General features: G+C 39.2%; 2 protein-coding genes across 2 annotated transcripts; one reads left to right on the forward strand and one right to left on the reverse strand.

Annotated features, from left to right (window-relative positions):
• Window positions 1-7,478: 7,478 nt before the first annotated feature.
• LOC104540056 (granzyme A-like) lies at window positions 7,479-14,610 on the reverse strand. Its single transcript, XM_010183761.1, is given in 7 exon segments — window positions 7,479-7,640; window positions 8,350-8,369; window positions 8,372-8,606; window positions 10,982-11,129; window positions 14,320-14,354; window positions 14,356-14,462; window positions 14,550-14,610. Coding segments are annotated over 7 exon segments (768 nt in total).
• Window positions 14,611-17,837: 3,227 nt separating this feature from the next.
• On the forward strand, window positions 17,838-22,442 carry LOC104540055 (granzyme A-like). Its single transcript, XM_010183760.1, has 5 exons — window positions 17,838-17,898; window positions 18,616-18,763; window positions 20,420-20,558; window positions 21,242-21,508; window positions 22,284-22,442. The coding sequence occupies exons 1-5, from the start codon at window positions 17,838-17,840 to the stop codon at window positions 22,440-22,442; spliced, it is 774 nt and encodes a 257-aa protein (XP_010182062.1).
• The last annotated feature ends 301 nt before the right edge of the window (window positions 22,443-22,743 follow it).

The following is a 22,743-nucleotide window of genomic DNA, read 5'->3' on the forward strand; positions in this document are numbered from 1 at the left end:
GGCTTCTCTGTGCCACACAATCTCTCCAGCTCACCCTTAGTCCTCATTACACTCTTTTTCTTCACTGCTGACATTTTCATATCATTTTATTTAACTGTCCTCTCTCTTATTTATATTCAGTTTTATTTTTCACAAGTCTACTTATGTCACACACAAAATACACCCTAAAAGTAACAGTGGAACAAGACTGCATCCCTTCAACCCATCTTTATTGCTTCCTCTTATTCACAGTCCTCACACTCCATCCATCTTGTCTATGCAGACAGAAGCCTCTTTGAGACTGGTGCAGAGTCTTCTTCAAGGAGACTTTTGACAGTTAGTCTTCAGGCATTTCCATGCTCTATGCAATGGGTATCTACTTCAGTGAACAGCTTTGGACATGAATTAGTATATTGGCTTCCATGAAAAGAGACACCAGTCAAGGTCTCCCAGAACAACGCACTTAGAGGGACCTAGCATAGATCTGTTTGTTTCTTCAGGCCATTTACAGGATTTTCATACGTGCACATGCTTCCTACATCCTTTGTCCTTTGCCTCATCGGTCATATGGCTGTACTTTCAAATATTTTAATCCTTTTTTTCCTTTTTCCTGGGGTACACATATTGTGAGTGAACACCAACCCCAGTGACATTTGCCCCTTTGCCACTCATTTCAGTGGGGTCAGGATTTCACACAGTATTTTCAGTGTGTTATGATCTTCTCTGCTCTAAAGAAACTAAAGCCAGTTCAAAGTTTTTCTGTGTGTTTTTTTACTCAAAGTAAGGAAAGGAATGTTTGCAAACAACCTCTAATTAGAAAGCAGTGAGGAGTAACAGCTGCATATTGCCTGTGATAAGTTTGTGTTTCATTAAGCAACAAAACTGCCAGAAAGCTTAGAATTATAAGCCACAAACCTAAAAACAGCCTAATCACTTCCAAGTCTATTTTAGCCCACATCTATTTATAGTCAATTTTCTTAACATATTGGCTAAAAATGTGGTCTTATAACTAAGGAGTGTTACAAGTGCAGAACGCAACCTTGTGTTCTTACTCAGAAATCTGATAATTTATACAAATTTATATCTGTTCAGCACATCTGAGAGAATAAAATAAAATCTGGTAAGTTGTATTGCTTTTTTATTTTATTCATAGACCAACCTTAACTATTTGATCAAAAACTTGCTGTTAATTTTCAGTCATTTAATCAAATGCCCAGAAGCTTAATTCTTTAAGACAAATGCCTGAAAAAAAAAAGACTAAATTATTCAGAGCTGCAGCTATTTTTCCAAATTATGAATCTGGCAGATTGAATATCTGATTTCTCCATACTGGCAGATTCTTTTCTTTTTTGTTTTATCTTGTGAATTGTCATAGACTTACCACAGTTTATTTTAGATTTTTCCTGTCCCTGATAGAACGAACTATTTAAGCAAGCAGAATTTCTGAAGTAGTACACAATCAGATATACTTTCTTCTATGATTTAATTAAAATCAGATAGTCACTGCTCAGCCCTCACTCCTGTGTTCTAATTGCCCCCTGTGCTGTTTTATGGATCCTCTTCACTGTGCCAGGGTTTGGCCTATAATGTTATAGATTGTAAATGCTGACTGGGTGCTGGGTAAGTATCTCTTCTTGCCTATCAAGAAGCTGCAAAGGGGACCAAGAAGAAAGTCAGCCTTAGATGGTTGTCAACAGTAGGAAACCGTGCCCAAAGCTGTGGTACATGAGATACTCCCCCATGTGGATCCCTTGAGGCCAGTTGGGCCAGAATTGGGCAATGATATCTTCAGTTCTGGCTTTAGTGGTTTTTTTCTGTTTTATAAAATGAAAGTGGGTTTTTTAATATAAAGCATTGGTAGTAAGCAAATAAGTCTGTTTTCTGTAACCCATACAGACGGAAAGGATTATTTTGTTTGTCCATTGCCTAAGACAAGTGCCTGAAACAGAACTTATGAACCACTGGTTGTGCCCATTGAAACCCATCTAGAGTCATCAGCAGTGTTTGGCTAGGCAGATGAATACTGCCTGGGATGGTTTAGCTAGAATCAAACATCACAAGAAGGGAAAAACCCCACCCAACATAGATGGCAGTATAACAAATCCTTCTGAAAACCACTGTCCTAAATATGAATATTAAAACCAATAACCATTACTGTGACCCTGACTTCAGTAACTGAGTGCATGACAATCAAGGCCTGGAAGAGAAAAACTCCGAATATCCCATTAAAACTGTGTCTCTTTATTGCATTATCTTATCACCTTATCTTGTGATAAGCTGGTAAGGTGTGCTCTTACCTTGTGCAGATACTCTTAATATTTCTGCATACTGAGGCTGAGAACACCCCATAAGATCACCACCATTGTTCATAAGACAGAAGGCACAAATTTACTTTGTTTAATAATTCAGGGCTCTGATGTGCAGTCCCCATCAAAACTCACTGTGGTATTGCCTGGCCGACTGCTGCTGCTGCAGAGTCTTGCTTCACAGCTCCATAGACTAATTCACAGAGCAGCAAGTTAACTCAAACCACCTATTTCCGCTCCTGGAGGAACACAAACACCACTCCCCTCCTGCTACAGAAGTGATAACTTCTGAAGTTAGTGTACCTTGAATCATGAGCATCATAGCCCCCTGTATCACACATCTAAGCATGCTCATGTTCTCATACTCATGTTTTAGTGTAGGGGTATCCCCAAGAAAACTTGCAGTTAGAACCCATCCCTTTAAAATATTGCAGGAAGAAAATGAACTATGCAGCTATATCAGCAATTTTATATTCTGTCTCCCTGTGTGAGAGAACTTTTGTGTTGCAGGTATCCTTGTTGCCTCCACATTATTCTTTTCATTATGGTGTGGATTGTACATAGTAGGAAACTGTTGACAAGACCTGGCTGGACCACCTTGGAAGATGGAGAAGATCGCACAATCCCCAGTGAAAGGAAGCAGCGCAAGTTTCTCCACAGTGCTTGGACATGAGCATGTCCAAAGCTTCATTTCAGAGAATAATTATGTGCTCAAATGTGACCATTTCTTACTTGAACAAGTCACTTGCCACTTGAACAACAGTGTCTGCTTTCGGCACAGGATGTGCATGTCCCAGAGTTTAATCAGGGAAAGTCACATCACCGTCAGTGTGGTCTATTGCCATTTGAAAATGTCAGGGGGTTTGCAAACATGCTAGTCGAGAGGTCCCCCTTCTTTTCATTCAGCTGCTTTTCCTGGTACCAAGGGAGCTGAAAAAATGTGTGATGCAGCTTTGGTTATGACAGCTTGAGACAGAGATGTTCCAAGAAATCTAGACACTGCGTCCTTATAAGTAACATACTCTACATGGTTTCAAGAGAACCTAAACCAACAACCATATGCCATTTGATAATATGAATAGAAATGGTTAATTAAATACTAATGACTAGGCTTTTTATGACAGCAGTGATTAAGAGTGATTACAGTAACTTTTTTCTTTTCATTTACTGATGGTGTCACTCTTTTAATTATTGTTTATCTTACTTTTCTATGTGGCTGCAGAGAGATTTAATATTTTATTAAAATAAAGGTTTCATAAGAATATGTTAATAACGAAAAATTTCTTGGTTTTTACAAACGGATGTACATAAAAACAAACACTGTTTATACATTGAATCTAATCTGTGCCTCTGGAAGTAGCTAAGATACATAAGTTTCTGTTCTATTCTTCATTAAAATAAGGGGTTTTTTGCTCATCTTTCTGTGGTTTCCTCTTTGTCATAACAAGGATGTGGGTCTTGGTATAGCTTTTAGACTTAATGACTTTTTGTGAAATTAGTGGCTCACTTTCAATGCACATGTTTCAATGCTTTGAAGCCACCTGTGAATTAAATTACAGTTAAATTTAACCTACTTGTTAGATATTGATTATTAAATGTTATTAGTCAACACAAAAAGAACATCATCAGATGGTTGTGGGGTCATAAACATACTGGTAGTCTGGACCATTTGCCAGATTATTAATGAGATGAGGTTAAATTTTGGAAACTAGTAAATCATAATTAAAAGATGTAACAGACTTAATAAAATTACTTGGTGTAATTTGTCTGACTACAGTGAACTGACCTATTCAGACTTCAAAACAGTCTTCTGAGTTTATCTTTCTCTTTGGCAAGTATCCAAGAAAATTATCTTGAAAATCTGATGGCTTACTTTGTTTTAATTCTGTTTTCTAAATGTTTCTTCCTGATGCCAGACTGAGTTGCCCAAAAGGTAGGTTTCTTTTACAGCTTGCTAGGTGGCGGGCAGTTCTGTAGTCAGAAGACAAAACAAAAACTTTTACTAGAAGCTGTGGAGGCAATCCATGCTCCAAGCATATCACCACACTTTCAGGGAGCAACAGTTGTTGACAATAGATAATGCTACCCTCTGTACTGAGAAATAGAACTGTGTTTAAAAGAAAAAAAGATTCTCACATTGAACATACAGTGCATGAGACATACAACCAAAACAAGTACAAAACACCAGCCACTATTGCCCAGTACACAGGCAGGAGGAACATAAGGACTAAGGCTAACTGGCATCTGAATATCTCAGTGATGTGTGAATATGAGGAGCCAGCCCCCTCTATTGGATAGAGAGCCATCAGCCATATGTAAGCACTGTATGCTCTACATCAGCACCACACATTGCACATCAGAGCCGTATGTCATGTCTTTGCATGGCCTGGTCAATCTTACGGGCTGCACTCTATGCCCAAATATGACTATATGACAGGCAATAAGCAAGTCAGACTTCTCAGCAAATAATCCTTCAGAAATATCACTTACCTGGAAGACTTCAGTAAAAACAGATAGATAGAAATTTCTGACAGAAAAGTCAACTCAGCAGACACCAAGATGCAAACTGCAAGCATAGACAGGAACCCAGTCCTGGCCAAGGGCAGAAGAATTCCCAGGGCAGGATTCCCTTAATCCACTCAGAAATTTCCATGAAAGATGTAAACAGATAGTATGAGAGAGCAGCTTTGACACAAGAATGCAGTATTTGGCAGCTGGGAGGTAATATGCAAGAGGACACCTCACAGGCACCTAGAGATTAGTGTTGAGGTGTGTCAGGTTAAAAGAGACAAGACTAGATTTCTTTTACTGAAGTAAAGTGGAATTCCAAATGCTATGCTGAAAACAATTGGAATTTATAGTAAACTCCACCACAAGCTGCTGAATATGAGCCCTTCTCAGTCTAGTAAGAATGTGTTTCTAGATTAATTTTGTCAAGCTTTGTGGGTGTCTGTTATTGTAAAACTGTAACGTCACCTTGTTTAACCCACATTCACGCTTTCCTGGACCTTTGCCTCTTGCCAGCTGCAGAACCAGTCTTCTTTCCACTGTGCGCTTTCAAGGGTGCTTACAAAATGCAGAATTGCAGGGCATTTTGCAGCCCTGCTGCAAAACCCCTACCATGCTCTCTGGCCCAGACTGCCTCTCACCCAGCAGGGCGGGTAGACAGGCACTCTCTCAACACAAAAGGATTTCAACGTTAGTAAAGATTTCTCTCCCATTGCACGTGGAGCGAATAAACATTCTTCTTGCCTCCGAGCGGACAGAAAATGAGTCAAGGTTACTGCTTGGCTCACTGCTCAGGTACCTCCCTGGGGACATGGCAAGGCAAGGCCGGGACATCGGCCCTGTTGGTAGGCCCAGCTCAGCAGGGCCCATGGCAGGGCAAGGCCAGGCAGAGGACCTGGAGGTCGGTCTTGCTGTGGCATTGCTGTGGCAGGGGCTGATGGCCCCAGGGGCTGACATGAGTCCCGGGCTGTGGCTGGGTGGGCAGGGGAGTCCTGGCAGGTAGGCAGGAGCAGTCAGGCCCAGTGGCACCCTGGGGGCCTGGCAGTAGTGTCCTTCCACCTGCTACCTGACTCATTAAAGAAAAAAAGATGCTGTAAATGAAGTAAAGTCATTACAGGAGATCACACACACAAAGCCCAATATCTGAACTGGAATTAACCTGCTGGGTTAGGGTTTCCAGACTCTATTACTCTATTTCCCATCAGTGACTGAGATGCAGACACTCTTCACATGCACAGAACGAGTGAAATCTTTGCCTCCAAGAGGTTAAACACCAATTAGTTGTCACTCAGCTGCAGGGTGTCAAAAGTCTCCTGTGGGATGGGCAGAAGAATATCCTTGCTGTCATTTACCTTACAAGGTAGAAGTGACAAATTTGTGTTTGCAGCATCCTCTGAGACCCCCAGCTGAAAAGTGTTAACAGCAGTACAGTATTCTTTACACTTTTGTATTGCTTCCCCTTTTTCTTCAAGTTTTCCTCAGCTTCTGTCTGCATTCCAGGTCTGAGCCAATTCTTACTAGCATCAATTAGGATCTCCCCATGACCTTCAGTGGGAATACACCACATAAACCACATGAGCAGGTTTTATTGCACCATGGCCAACTACCAGCTCAGCTCTGTGGTATCTGTTTGCTCCTTTATCTGCATGACCTTTATGAGACAGGGCTTGCTTTGCTCAGCACAGTGACATGGCTGCCAGTCACCAAGCAAGGCCAGAGTGCTGATGCTTTGGAGTTATTTATTCATGCCTCTGCAATGTCCCAAAGTTTACCGTATTTGGTACATATTAATGCAATAAGCAAAGCAGCAGAGAAATCCTGCAGATGGTCACTTCTGAACTGTTGGCAAAAAAAGACCTCAAGAGTATTTGGAAGATAATGGGAATACACGAAGATAACCACAGGCTTATTCAGAAACACAGCAGATCAACACAGCCTGTTGAAATCCATAGGAAAATTCCTGCTTGTTTTGACAAATGTTAGACAGGCACTGCATTAAAGAAGTATAACTACCGCCATTACAATCAGTATTTATACTTTTTTCAACAGACCATTCACTTAAAGGGTGAGATCATGAATCAAGCTGTGAGAGGAGATTATTTTGTTGATTTGATCACAAAAAAAATAGGGAAAATAATCTAGGAAAAAAGATTTTTTTTCTCTTTCACAATGGAAGATTAATTGGGAAAATGTTTATCTGTTTAATGCTTTAACTCTTTGAAAATTAATTAGTTAAATAAATATTCAGTAATGGAGAACTGAAGTATTAGGTTTTGAATAACATCACAGCAAAATATTTGAACACTTAAAGCTTTTGTTCTGTTTTTTTTTCTCATTTGGCAGACCTCTTATTCACTGTCAGTCTGAAATTGATTTTTTTTCTGTAAGTACATATTCATAAATGTTGCCTTATCCCAGGCTCAATGAATAAGGTAAGTAGTACTTTCCCATGACACTAAGAATTAGGGTGAAGTTCAATACAAATTTTGTTATCTAAGAGACAGTTTCCTACTAAAGATGAGTAAACATGTTGTAAAGGTGAATATTTTGAACTATTCTTATAAAGCTGTGGTGGTGTTGCTAAAGCTGTAAAGCTGGGAGGTACTTTTTAAAGGTGGCACACTAAAGCAGCAGCATCTAGTTCTAACATACAGCACAGTATTTATTAAAACTGTCTTGCCTGTCTCATGGATCTCTGTGAAGGGAAATATTTTGTTTGAACCAGTCAATATATTTTTCAGTCAGTCATGTATAAACTCCAGGCATGTCTCTTCTTCCACATCCTTTTCCAAACAAAACAATCCCACTGTAACGACCAGTGCAGATTAACGGCCCACCTGAATCTCCCTAGAACATAGAATAGAAGTAAGGATCAGTGTGTGTTTGTTGCTATCCAGAGAAACATGCAGTGCCACCTGCAGTGCATAAGCATGTTTGGAAAAGTTGCTTCCAGTCTGTTCCAACCTATGAAATACATCAGTTGGCTTATGTCACTTCATGGGAGACGGTCCTTTAAAGCCTGTGGGAGCTTGTCATGTAAATGTTGTAGACCAGCACAATGCTATCATAATTCTATTTCAAAATGTATTCTTTTATTGTTGGTATACATGGATACTCACTTCTTTAGCAATTAGCCCTTCTGTACTTGACACATCAAAAGCAAGATCCAAACAGCACTTTTGATTTGTACAGCTAATCTGAATAAGATGTTGCCATCAGGAAAGGATCAGATGATTCAGACCCTAAAAGTTCTTGTTTCTCTCCAATAACTGCAGATGGTGCCTAAGGAGACCACCTTAGCTAGCGAAATGCACCTGAGGATAACTGAGATAATCTCGGACTCAAACTGTCACTCTGAATCTTGTTGTGTACATTGACCTAAACTACTCAAAGTTTTAACACTTCTTTTTCACAACAATAAAGTATCTTATAAATGTGGTTGAAATCACTGTGAATCTGATCAGCCTCATTAAGTGTCTGACACTGCTTTGTTCCCAGTGAAAATAGAAACATTGCAAAAAGCACATCCCCTCCTCTTTGTAACTTTGCTTCTTACCTGGCAAGCATCTCCCTTCAAAATTTATATTTGCCTGCAGCACACAACATGTTGTTGGTTATGTTTGTGTAATTTCTCTGACAGCTTTTTCTACCAACAATTTTAAGAGTTGTTTTCCGAAGATATTTTGATGGCTTTCCTGAAGATGTGACTCCTCAGCCAGCCACCTTGCATGTTGTGCTAGGTTTGATACCTTCACAAGAGTCAGGCAGAGGCAAAAGTTGCACATATTTGTTCAGCTTTGCAATACCATTCAGCTGGAAAAAAAATTTTAAAAATTATTTCTCATGCAGAAAGGAAGGAAAGGATAATCTAGTTTCAACTGGCATTTAGTCTCATTTTACCAACACTTGCCTTATAAAAGACTTTCCAATATTTAGGAACTGATCCTGAGTTAACTGCCCCTTTGCAAATACAAAAGCATTTTCCTGGTGTCTGTATAGAAACTCCCTATGTATGGCAACAGTAGTGAGTTCAAGCCCAGCTTCCCATTGGTTACAGAAGGAAATTAAAAACCTGCATAGGAGTTAGGCTGTTGGATCTATGTCCTGTTCAAGAACCTAACTTGGGACTGAACTTCTGTGTTGAGATCAAACTCTCGTGCTTGACTGACACACAGAAAAGTCTCAAAGCATGGTGCAATGTACCCAGTAACAAAAATGAAAACAAAATCTATAACCAATGAGACATGGCAGCAACAACATAATTGGGGAAAAGTAAGGTCTTGAATGCTTCAGACTGGCAAGTTTTTGCTCTGAAAGATTCAAAAGGGCTTAAATTATCTAAACTGTGTTTTGTTGGCCTTTATCTGACAGATTCATCCTTCAGCACGTTTAAATTAAAGCCTGTAAATGAAAACATAGCCAAACACTAACACATACACTTAATGTGTTTGATAAGGACTCACAGCTACTGAACAGACATTTTCTCTTCATGCTGCACCATGACTCATTTCACAGGTGGTTATACATGTTGTTGAATGGTTGTCAGTTAAACAATTCTCACTTTATAACTTTTTAAAAAGGCACACCCACAAATTACAAGTTTATTAAAAAATTCCTTACAGTTTATTATGACCAGTGTTGGTAGGAATTTCCAAAGATGGAAAGTTTCTCTCAAGTCATTTAGTGCTCTATTACAGCAGAACTATAGAGACAGGAGGTGAGCCCTGATACTAACACTATCCCTGCTCCTGTGTCAAACAGAGACGAATGATTTTATGGCAACCATGTCATTCTGGATCAGAGTTGTAACTTTCAGCTCTAGAAATACTACTTCCTAGCAAACCATTTTGGTATTGTGTTCACAAAAAATGTGGTGCTCCTCATAAGTTGCCAGTGGACACAGGAGAAGCCAGTGAAATGAACCTGCCTGGCTTTGCAATGAAGCAGGTGGAGAATGCTCACTAACACCTGAGGGAAGGAGCTTCTCACCCTTGGGCTGTGATAAGTCACTGGGGACACAGATGTCTGTACATGCTTCAGCTAGTTCCAGAAGGGGACATTGCTAGTTTCCTTTCTATGTCACTGTCATACCAAACTGGTGACACCATCTAAATATTAGAAATAAGGTTTAAGTCATCACTTGTTTTTCTATATGATTCCACCAGTTATTTCAGAAGTGTGGTAATATTAATAATATACTGTACCTAGTTAATTATTTTAAATATACATATTGATCTTTTACATTAAACTATTTCTTCATTACCATGTGTGTAACATTAAAGCATAGCCTGATAAAAGATCCATCCAAGATTTCCTAGGCATCATACTGAAGTCATGATGTTTCTAAAGGCATAGGCAAGATGATGTACAAGTCTTATCTTTCTCAGAGACTTTGGAACAGCACTGAAACTGCTGGTATCAGGAAGGCAATCCTCCAGAACCATTTGACCACCTACAGATTTCCCACATAAAGACTGAACTCTCCCTGTTAAAAACACCCATAGCTGCCTCTGTATCAATCTCAGTGCTGGATTAACAGAGTTCTCAGTGCAGGGACACATGACACATGAGACAGGCTGAGCAGGAGCTGGTATGCAGGAAATTCTTAAAGCCTTGCAAGAATCTTACAAAGATTCTTACAGATCCTTTGGTATCTAGCATGATTATGTTGGCAAGAACATCTTTCCATGCTTCATTCTGCAGTGTCCTGAGCCTTCTTCACTATGTGACCACTCTGTGCTCCTAGAGCTGAATTCATCTATGTCCTATATTATCCATACTTTTACTTTACATGGTTACCTCAAATAATTAACAGTAAGTTTAATCCCCATTTTCCCTTAGTCCAGCACAAGATATTCCTCTGGAATACAGCTGTGACCCTGACTCCATTGCATATATCACTTCAGATCTGCCTTTGAAAAATTACTACAGAATGTGTTTGGGGATTTTGGAGGGGTTGCTGCAGTGAGTTGAAGGGAGTTTTAGAGCACAGAATGGGCTTGAAATGTCATCCTGGCTCACAGCGCCAATGATCCTGTAACCTTATCTAGATTAGCGCAGCCAAAAGCAGGATGTTCTGCAATAGTGTTGAGCTATCTAAACAATGTACTCTTTGATATCAAAGAACAGACAAAATTATTATGAGCAAAATATATTTTCTAATAATACAAAAGTAATTAACACATTACCTTGAGGAGCATTATATCATTTTCCTTGGAAGACCTGTCAAACTGAGGATAAGGAAAGTAGTGCATAACCTTAAATATCTTCTGTTCTTTTTCAGCTGTGGATGCTTGATGAGCTCCAAGAACAACTCTAACTTCTGAATTGTTTAATCTGCAATTTAAAGAAAGTACAGGGAGAAGAGTTCATTACTGGAACTGAGCAACATCTCTCAAGATAATCTAAAAACATGTAACTTAATACAACTCCATTTTACAGCAACATGATTAAAACATAGGGAAGGATATTGTTCATTTTGATGCTTTGACATGAGCTTGCATTTTCCTCTACAAAGTAACATTTCCTTATTGTAAAGCTAGTTTGGTGAAATAATGTTGTGATAGCTGACCTTCAGGGATTTCCAGAGCTTGAAGTTCATTTCATGAAAAAGCTGATTGGCTTTTTTAGTCCCTTGCACAGGGACTGCTGGTACTGATGCCTTTCATTAATCTTTTAATGGTGTCCCTTGGATTTACGACCTAATCTCACAAAGGACTGAAACATGCCTGACTAACAGCATATAGGCTGTCTTGCTGACATCAGTGGGGTCACAGAATCACAGAATCTTAGGAGTTGGAAGTGATCTTGAAAGATCATCCCCTGCCAGAGCAGGATCACCTAAACTAGGTCACACAGGAACACTTCCAGGTGGGTTTTTTAATGTCTCCAGAGAAGGAGACTCCACAACCTCTCTGGGCAGCCTGTTCAGTGCTCTGTCACCCTCACAGTGAAAAAGTTTTTCCTTATGTTCACATGAAGCCTCCTATGTTCCAGCTTGCTCCCATTGCCCCTTGTCCTATCATTGGACATCACAGAGAAGAGCCTGGCTCCTTCCTCCTGACACTCACCCTTTACAAATTTATAAACATGAATGAGGTCACCCCTCAGTCTCCTCTTCTCCAAGCTAAAGAGACCCAGCTCCATCAGCTGCTCCTCAGAAGGGAGATGCTCCACTCCCTCAATCATCTCTGTGGCTCTGTGCTGGACTCTTTCAAGCAGTTCCCTGTCCTTCTTGAACTGAGAGGCTCAGAACTGGACAAAATATTCCAAATGCGGTCTCACCAGGGCAGAGTAGAGGGGAAGGAGAACCTCTCTCGACCTACTAGCCACCCCCCTTCTGATACACCCCAGGATGCCATTGGCCTTCTTGGCCGCAACTGCACATTGGATGTCAGTATATGCATTGACACTTGATACTCATTCTGAGCATTACACATACAGGTAAGTGCTCTGGTCTGCTAAAGTGGACATCTTTAATGTTAATAAGAGTTTTGTCCTTAACTTACTAAATACAGGATTCAGCCCATTAAGGAAGAAAGATGGGTGTTGCCTAACTCAAGACATCCCTATAGTGAATATTAAAAGGGGAGACTGCCAAAACCCAAAGAAAGCTGTATGTCCAGTTCCTGCTAAGAAACAGTAAGAGTTAGGCAATCCATAGATCTCACTCTCCTCCTAGCATTTTAAGTACCATCAGAAATGTATTTATTAGAGTTTACCTTTCTCCATTTTTCCCTGCTAAACTTAATGCATCCCAGTAAGATAGTATTGCCAGAAGACATACTGCTGGTTTCCTGTGCTACATCTTCAGGATATAATCTTACTACACTGGAGGTTTCCAGACCAACAGAACAACTTATTTAATCCAGAGTGGGGACTTTATAAATATAAACAAAAAAAAAGTTATTTTCTTCATTCCAGCTGCATGTCTCACTGAAAGATACAATTCATTTATTTGTATATGAATGTTTGGCTGTGAAAATAGCTGCAAAGGCAGTACTGGATCCTAAATATTTCTCTTTCTATGTACAAAGTACGCTTACGCAATCAGAATGAGATAAGATTCAAAAAACTCCATGCCTGGGGCTCTTTCATGTATCATCCCTAACAGAGATGCAGCTGCTGGACTTGCAGAAAGCCCTGTCTCTGACAAGTTGTTCACAGACCACACAGAAATGCATGTTGCTGGATTCATGCTACTTTGCCTAAGACAAAAGTTATTTCAGAAGTGATTATTACATACTATTCATTAGTTAGGAAGACTTGCATGCACCAGTTGCACCTGCTAAGAATAGTTTAGACACAGCAAAGGTTTGGGTGGGTTTTGCATGGGCATCATCATATAGCTCAGGAGGAGACCAGACAGGTGGTGTTTCAGTTTGCCCCAGTGACAAAGACTTAAAGTCAGCCCTAACGAATGTGCTTGATAGAAAACCAAACCAGTGATCAGAGCACTCTCTCCATAGGACCAGAGACAACCAGTGCCATTTCCAGTGAATAGCTCCCAAATCTCATTTTTTTATAACCATAACTGAATGGATATCTCTGACCCACTGAAGAGTGAGAGATTCCAGCTTCCATCAAAAAATCCCTTAATTTCAAAGAGAAAAGCTTGGCTTTTGTTTTGTAAATATCCAACACAGAACATGCTAGGTATTAATATTTCTACCCTTACAAAAAATGGAACCAAACGAGATTCAGCTGAAGAAGTGTGAAAGACAAATTCACTTAGAAAGAAGGAGCTGTGTTGTCTATTTCAAAATAACTGATGGAAGAAGGCTGGAAGAAGGCTGGCCAAGCTGCCAATGCTGTGTTTGAGAAGGTCAGATTTGAACAAGTTTGTTGCAGTTGGTTTGCTTTTAGTTACTTAAAATACAGGGAAAAATTGGACAAGTGAAATATGATTTAAAGAACATTTTAGCAAAATCAGGATATTTTACTTGCTAACATGAACAGTAGATGTCCTTCTTACCCTGAGACAGCTCTTCAACAGTTGTGCCAACCTTGGGTTTCCCACCTGGGGAAAGGGTACTCACATTTGACTTGTCAAAAGGACAAGGTTCCTTGTCATAGTCATGACTGATATTCAGTTTTTGTGAGCCCAGTTCACTTAAAATGGAAGGAACAGTGTTTCCGTCTAATTCAACTTCATCTCTCAGGGTGTTTTGAGGCTTAGTCCCAGGCAGAAAGGTAAGATTTGTTTAAAGCATTTTGGAATATAACCCCTTCTCTAAGACATTGCTGTTTCAGATGCATAAATAACAAATTTTGTCTTTTATCAGCATAGTCTGTATCCTGTAACACTGGCAAGATGTGATTAATGAAGGTAATTGTACACAATGCAGATCAGTAGTTTACAAAACAACTTAAAACAGAATGACAAGTTCTTAGATCAGCATAGTGAGAGAACTGCAGCTTTTAACTATTCTTAAAAAGCCAATATCCACCTTTCTTTACTTACAGGCTTGCACACCATGTCCCCCCTCAATGAAGAGTTAAAACAGCTCCAGTGTAAAATACTTACTGACAATGTGCTGCTGTCAAAACCCATTGCTTTCCCCGCAAGAGCTCCTCCACAATTAGTTAAATTCTTTGACTGGATAGCAGCCATATAAGGCCAGGAATGAGGATGCATGACACATCCTCCGATAATGCCTGTGCAGTCATCTAAAATGCAACAGAAGTGCAATTATGTTACATGTTATTCATAGGAATTAAGAATTTAGATATTTTTATCCTTAGATGAGTACTTACATCTCAGGGGCAGGCTAACAGCAGTTAGAGAGAGCAGGAGAGCCAACAGGTGGCTTGTCATAGCTGCTGCTATTTAATGACAAGAGAATTGTAAACCACGGTAGTTTTTTTTTAATTTAAATGTCCCCTACAGGAAATTGTGGTTGAAAGGTTTTATGAAGTCTGTCTTGAAGTTTCCATATACACAATTAATACTGTATTATTTAACTGCAGCTTGGTTTCTTTCGGTTCTTTCTTCAAGTTTCTTTAAAACCTGCCTGTTTCTTGAATCCCTGACATGTGTCAATATTAATTAGTCCAAGTCTTACAGCAACTTCAGCAGTCCTTCACCACAGGTATTGTATTAAAAAAACAAGTGCATGAAAAGATTCCTGAGCATTACATGGGATGAATGTATAATAAAACCTATGTCAGAGAGCTCAACACAATTTTGACTTTAAAAGAAAAAAAAAAAAGAAAATATGTTAAAAGAATTAAACTGGCCATATGGCCATATTCGAGCTGGTGAAAAAATGAGACAACAAATACAAGGGCTACCCAAAAAGGTGTCACAAAACGCCAGTGAGAGAGAAAACTCAAGAGTACAAAAAGATATTTCCAAACTGTGGACCAAGAAACATCACCAGCCAACAAATCCTCTGAGGAATTACACTGCCCAGGTAAAGTTTTCAGTTGAAAGACTGAAAGATTCATACATTAATTTTATGAAAGCCACTGAGAATTGACTTGTATCTGCTCTCTCATATAAGCTTTGGAACACCTGACACAAAAGACAAGCTACACACATGGTGGGCAGAGCAATTTGTATTTTCTTAGCAATAATTTTTGAGGGTGCAGGATTCAGATGCAGAAAAACCTAGAGCGTGCAAGTGTCAAATGCAAGCAAAACACATCATCAGTGATCACAAGAATATCAGAGACACTGGTGGGAGATGCATTTCTGTACTGAAAACCTCTGTGTCTGTGCCCACGTTTTGCACGTGAAGAACTTAAAAACCCTGTTATCATCTTAAGTACCTTTAGAAAGAACCAGAAATGAAATGTAACTTGCCTAATATAGCTAGCTCTCATTTTTATTTGAGAGTTAGACAACAGCAACCTCCAGGTAGTTGAATGAGATTGTAGCATTGAAATGCTTGTTTCTGTAGCATGGAATTTTACAGCTATAACCCAGTTTGAAAACGTGTACATGACGCCTCAAAGATGGGCTAGAAATAGAAGCTGGGTAGCCTTGTTCTTTTACTCACACTGGCTATGCTTCATGGGCACTGCAAGGGAGAAAGGACGGAGCCTTTTGCTCACGTATGTCAGTCTTCTTGAAGACCAATTACTTATGCAGCAGAGAAGCTAATAAAAGAATTTGACCATGCACTCAAATAGGGAAGGAAGTTTTGCTTTGAGGTTTCCCTTTACATGTAATAGGCCAATAAAATCTAAACATGAGCATAAATTTATTGCCATAACTAAAGGAGCCCATCCAACTTGTTGCACATCCTAAATTTGATGTTGATTTTTCAGCATCATCTACATAATTTATAAGCTGAAGAGAACACTCCAACAAAATCTTTTGGGTACAAAACTAGAGGCTGACTACGTGTGTATCACTCTGATCTTTAAAAGTTGTGCAAACAATGTTAGGACTATGTGATAGTCAGAGCTGTTGCTCAGAAGAGGCTTGCACAGAAAGCAATCAGTTGTTATTAAACAGTAGGTTAGACTGCATATTGCTAATTCTAATTATCAGTGTAAAGGGGATCTTTCGAGATTAGAAGCATTTAAATGGCATGGGTATGTTAATACCTGTGGAGTTGCAGAAAAATATCTTTGGAAGTAAGTAGGATTTTGAAGGAGTGCATCTAGATATTGAAAAAAATGTTAACAGGCTATAGAAGACTTGGGTTTAGATGGTAGTCACAGATTTATTTTATTTGCCTGGAAAACATTTAGGAACACTTGCTAATGTTTTATTCTGTGACTCACAAATAGGTTTTTCTTGAAAATAGATCAGGTAAACGTAGGATGATACGTACCAAACCTCTTTTCACTAGACATGGCACTTCATATAGGAATATGCAAGGATGCCATTGTAGTATTACAAGTTTAAGCAGGTCTCATTGTACTGGATTTTTTCGCACAAGTGCTCATTCAAATCATGTCTATCCATAGTTCAGAGAGGAACCAGCTTCAATATGGTAATACTGCTAATTAAAATGTCATAATGGCAACTATTTATAAGTGATAGATGAAAGAACAGTACCTGTGGTACCTGGTGATACTGTGTTTGGGAGAACATTGGAAAAAAAACACATTAGCACTACAAACTGCCGATAGTTGCAGGGGATGTGCAGGTAATGACAAGGAAAATGAAATAAAACTAAAAGCTGGGTGTGGTTTTGCAGTGCATGGAGCTGTTGCCATGTCACATAGGTGATGGTGTCTCTCACAAACCACATCAGTGACAAAGAGATTTGTGATCTCTAAAAATTGCTCCACAACTGCCTTCTTCAGAGAAATCACCAGAAATTACCCTCTGTCCAGAAGGCAGGGCAACTGCAAATTTGAGCCAGCTGTCGGTCCAACAAGCTTTCTGCAGGCTGAATGTAGTGGGGCTCAAGTCTTCAAGAAACCTTCCAAGCTGTGTGGTAGTGACACTTCACTGAATGTACCTAGTTAGTTCATAGAATATTTTATATTAACTGACACTTTAAGACACTTTACATGGTATTATACCCTTAGCTCTAGGCCACTAAATCACACTCAGTGATGTATGAATGCTCATCCAATGCAAATCTAATGAGGTAGGATCAAATATTGAAAGGAGCAAACATCAGATTCCTTGGCTCTGAGGGGCTCTTGAACAGCTCAAACTCTCTGATGGGGAACAAGCTGGGATTCAGCTGGGATGAGCTGACCTGGAGGCCACCTGGGATGTCTAGAATGAAATTATATGTCTTCATGTGGGCAACTGAATCAAGCCTAAACTTATATGAGCTGAGTCCTGCTGTGTACATGGACACATAGTGGTTTGCAAGGTTTCACCCTAGTACTCTTATATTAGTACATACTACTGAGAGAACATGAAGGAGGGCAGATCCTGTCTGCACACCACAACAGATGACGCAACTTTTCACTAACACCTCTGCTATACGCTACATTGTTAGGGAGGTTTTTTGCCTTTGTCGCAGTTACAAATGTCAAATATCCTTAAGAGGAAAAACAAAACCCACATCCTTTTCATTTAGATATATATATGAAACAGTGATAAAGGGCAAACACCAGACAGAAATCATGGGAGCTTTCCTGACTTTGTCCACCTTTGCTACTTTCATTCTCCTGATAATTCATGGAGGTAAGTTCCCAATTCAAGCCTGTTGAAGGTAGATGTTGATGTACAGAGTTCCAGTTAAGGCAACATGTATTAATACAAAGGAAGCAGTCACAATTATTATTTGTGGTTTTATTATAAGCTCTTTTCCACTGTCTGCATGTGTTTGATCTTTCATACAAACAGTAATTTCTAAATAGGAACTATTAATTAAAGTTGCACAGAGGACAGGCTATTTGAAGCAGTTCTAAGGAGTTAACATAATGATTATCTGACCTTTCTTTCCAGAGGCATACACGTGTGTTAATGTCTTGATTTTCTGTTTCCTGAAAAACAGGTTTATGTAATGTGACTTACACCATATTGCTCAGCTTCCAGGTGTCCGCATAAGGCACATATTGTACAACATTTATAATTTGGCAGGTCTGAGTTTGTTAGTCACGATGAAAGCTAAGAAGCTAACCATAGCAAGAAGACAAATCTGTGCAAGAGCAACAATACTTTGGTGTTTTTCTTGTCAAATCTCGCCCCACTGATCTTATTTCGGTCCTGTTTAAACATACAATAGTACTCCTGAGCAATTTTAAAACTCTACCCTGAAGACCAGCATTGTGACATATGTACATACTTTTATGTCTGTGTATTTTGTAGTTACATTAACTGTTTTTTCTAAGAGACTTTGAGTGTCTCGCAGTATTTGTTAGCCCAGCTCTGTGTATTGTTACTTATTTTCATTTTTAGGTTTGTGTGTGGATATCATTGGAGGAGCTGAAGTAACACCACACTCAAGACCATTTATGGCGCTAATCAAAGGAGCTAAAGGAAAATCTATTTGTGGAGGAGCTTTGATCAAAGAAAACTGGGTGTTAACAGCTGCCCACTGTAATGTGTAAGTTCTTACTCTGATTTGGATCTTGTCCATAGTGAGTAACTGGTGTCTCTGTTCAAGAAGGAAAGTTAATATCCCTGGTGGTTTTGTGCATTTAGCATAGTCATGATCATGTTTTGATTATTGTGTTTTATTATTTATAATGACAAATTTGCTTTAGTGAGTAAAAATATATATAACAAGGTATACTGATCTTCACTTCTTCTGAAGAGATATTTTACAAGCTTCTAGCTGCACGCAAGTCCAGAATAGCAACAATGAAGTATTGGGGGAATAGAATTTGGGGGAAAGGTTTATCCATGTTTTCTCAGTCAATCAGTGCACTAGGCCAGAGGACTGGCCAGTCTAAATAACTGCTCAGAAAACAGAAATAAAGTCTTGTCATTTTGTTCTGTAAAAGATATGCAGCTCACTAGAGAAAGAGACAGCACACAGTTACACGGAGCAAAAATCCTCCAGACAGATGACAGGAGGCACTGAGAGATCTCTGCTCTACTGGATACGTTGGCTTGTCAGCCAAACTTTATTATTCCTGTCTGACTCAATGCAAATGGCTATTTGGCCCTGCAGACTCCCTCATGAGGCAAGATGAGGTTTAAATGACACATCCGTCCCTTTTGTGGGGAGAACTGTATCTGCTGCTGAGCCAGACCTCACACAGACTCTGTCAATGGCCTGCCCGGGACCACTGAATCACTGGACTCTGCAGACATCAGAGAAATGTATCCATCTCTCCTGTCCCTGTCCAAACAGGGAGATATAAGGGACCTACTGCAAAGAGAGCATAGGGCCCAAAAGCTGTCATATTAACATAAAGAGTGTTTCCAAATAAGATTGCATTTAAGAGAAACTATAATAAATAATTAACCCAATGATGCTCAGTCAACAGTCAGACAGCTCTTAATAGCTGAAGGAAATGAGCAACCACTTCCTCTAGGTTGTGTTTGCTGCAGTAAGCTGCAAATGAGGGCCAACCTACACATCTGCTCAAAGAATATACTCCCATTCAGCTGCAACGTACATCATTCTCCCACAGACAGTTATAGCTGTGGTCTGATATAAAGGTCAGCTTGGACTGCTTGACCAAGGAGTGCTAAACTCCTGGTTTCAATACCAGAGAGCTCCATCAGGCACAATTCTGTCACCACTTCACTATCTAGTAAGTATATGAAGTTGCAGAACAAGTCAGAGAAAAGGAATGAGCTATGTCTCACATGGACTCAGAAAATGGTGTTGAAATGGTGATAGGGCAAAGCAATTCAGACCAGTTGTGATTACCTCTGAACTAATGGTGCTGTAAGCTGTTCTCCTAAATTTTTGGCACAAATTGCATAAAGCATAGCTGGTGACACCACTACCAACAGCAAAGATCATGCATCCACCCCTCATTCAGTTCCTAAAGAGAAACAGTAGGGATAGGTCCAGACTCAATTAACTGAACCCTGTCTATTGCTCCTGAAAAGCTGAAAAAAGGATAGCATGAATTTAGATGCACTGAAAACAGGGTAATCTTTTTTATTTTTCTAAATTACTGTTGCTTTTCAGGCATGAGAAAAGAGACTGTAGCAGCTGGACATTATAGCATCACATTTAACAGTAAAGAATTATGGTGTTACAGCAAGCAAATCCCACTAACCATGTTGTCTCTCTTCTCAGGGAAGGAGGTGAAGTTATTCTTGGAGCTCATTCACAGACAGCAAGAGAAAGAGAAAAACAGTTTTTTAAGATTGCAAAACAAATTCGCTACCCATGCTACTGTCCCAATTGTAAGGAAAGCGACATTATGCTGCTGCAGGTATAGACTTACACATCAATTATGGAATATGCATCTCTTATGAAGTACCAGTTTCTTCCTTCTTGTGAGGGAGATGAGCCAAGGGAGTTTCTGGTGACTCTTTTTCTGGAGTGATATAGTCTGGTCTGCTAATCCAGCAGACTGGGGTATTAGGGATACACTGGAAACGAAGACAATCATCAATTCCTGTAATGCATGTCAATGCTAGAAACAGAAAAAATCTGGAGCTTGACCAAGATATTTCACTTTCTGGCTTTTAAGTGAAAGAATAAATATTGTCAAAAGAAAGAACTGTATTTCACACACAAATAATTTGGTTAAAACCCTAATGTTTTGTCTGAAAAACAGTTCTAATTAAAAATCTCTGACTTCTCTGATTCTTAATTTTGTCAGTTTTAGTGATTACTGTTATTTTGTCAATGGTCTAAGAGCCAGAGAACTAAAATAGGGAATTTTTAGAGCTAATGTTTCATCAGAAGCTAAATGGGTTTTCATGAGACAAACAATACTGATTTTCCTTGTTCTTACATTGATTACATAACTCCTGTCACAAAGAACTGACGGATCTCAAAAAGGGGTTGCACTAATTCCCCATTACCATAATGGAAAAGAGCCAACTGTTAACATGCAGGTGTCTCTGTTGGACTCTGCCCCATTATAACTATTTTCCATATCTTCTACAGCTTCACAAAAGAGCAAGAATTGGAAAAGCTGTGCAAATCATTCCCCTGCCTACCTCAGATGATGATCCCAAACCAGGAACAACTTGCACTGTATCAGGATGGGGACAAACTCACAATCGTCTGAGAAAGTTTTCTGATACCCTGAGGGAGGTCAATATCACTGTCATCAGTAGGAAAACCTGCAACAGTCATTATAAAAACAACCCTGTTATAACAGAAAACATGATATGTGCAGGGGCTAAGAATGGAGGAAAGGACTCATGTTTTGTAAGTATATTTATAGCCACATAGATTATATTAAAAATAAAATATAAAGTACTAGCTTTTACTAATTTATAATTTCTGCTTGTCTTCACTTCAGTGAAGAATTTCTTTCAAAATGAGTGAATTTACCAAGGCTTGTTCTTCTCAGCTTTAAAAATAAAACTTCTGATTGGTAAATTCACCTTCACAGACTGGAAATATTGTGCTTTTATACAGGCATGGCAGATAGCTATGCTTCAATAAAATTATTTCAGTAAAAAAATCTCCATGAAATAGCTTATGGGCCTATTCTCAAGCTGCTAATCTCAGTGGAACAACTTCTCTGATGTCAGAGGGCTTTGAAACAGGTTTTTATGATAAAAAGCATTTCAACTGGACCCCAAGTCAAATACACAACTGCGTAGGAATAAACACGGTTTAGAAGATTTAAATACCAAATTAATGAAGTTACAAAAAAGGTACTAAGTGACTTTCTGCTTTTCAAGAGGAAAGTTTCTAGCTTTTTCTTTTTATATTCAGAAAGACTAACTCTTCTTTAGCACTGAGCTAGATTCATTCCCCATCACTCACACTGGAAAGATGAGCTTGAAGTCTCTTTTTCTTTTTTGCTAATGAAGATCTTAACTCCCAAGGAGGAAAAAAAAAATCCACAATAGCACTGTCCACATTTTTATTTCCTCAGGCTTTTATTTCCTGCAGTAATTGGTGCAAAAATTATTTAAACAAATCATTCCAATGCCTTTGTAAATTTTAATGACAATTTTCTCCCTTTTTACAGGGGGATTCTGGTGGACCATTAAGATGCAATAAAGTGATGAGAGGCATCACTTCTTTTGGGAAGGCAAACAAGTGTGGTACTGTTGATGGCCCTGGTGTCTACACTCGACTTACAAAGCAGTATCTTCAGTGGATAAGGAAAACCATAGGGGGAGCCTAAATAGATTGGGTTTTGATTCTGATTTCCTGCTTTGTACTTGTGTAACGATATCTAGTTTTGAAATATGCTTTTAAAAATAGCTTCATTATACCAGTAAAAGAGGTATTCCCACAGTTCATTTTAGCAGCTTGATGTCCTTATAGGTTGAAATACATATGTCTGTTTTCTGGACAGATGTGACCTTAACAGGGGCAGAACAGAGTGCTCTGCCATATCAGCGTTTGTAGCTTATACTGCCAGCCACGGAGTCGTTCGATGGATATTTGTGACTCAGGGTTCCAACATACTTGTGTTGTACATT

The sequence above is a fragment of the Mesitornis unicolor genome, unplaced genomic scaffold (genome assembly GCF_000695765.1).
Source record: "Mesitornis unicolor isolate BGI_N332 unplaced genomic scaffold, ASM69576v1 scaffold22164, whole genome shotgun sequence".
In the NCBI taxonomy this organism is placed as follows: Eukaryota; Metazoa; Chordata; class Aves; order Mesitornithiformes; family Mesitornithidae; genus Mesitornis; species Mesitornis unicolor.

What these genes read in the sequence shown, in the direction of transcription:
- LOC104540055 (XM_010183760.1), top strand. Translation starts at nt 17,838, where the DNA reads ATGGGAGCTTTCCTGACTTTGTCCACCTTTGCTACTTTCATTCTCCTG. An exon ending in ACAGCTGCCCACTGTAATGT is followed by an intron (nt 18,764 to 20,419) that starts GTAAGTTCTTAC and finishes CTCTCTTCTCAG; the next exon opens with GGAAGGAGGTGAAGTTATTC. An exon ending in GAGGAAAGGACTCATGTTTT is followed by an intron (nt 21,509 to 22,283) that starts GTAAGTATATTT and finishes CCCTTTTTACAG; the next exon opens with GGGGATTCTGGTGGACCATT.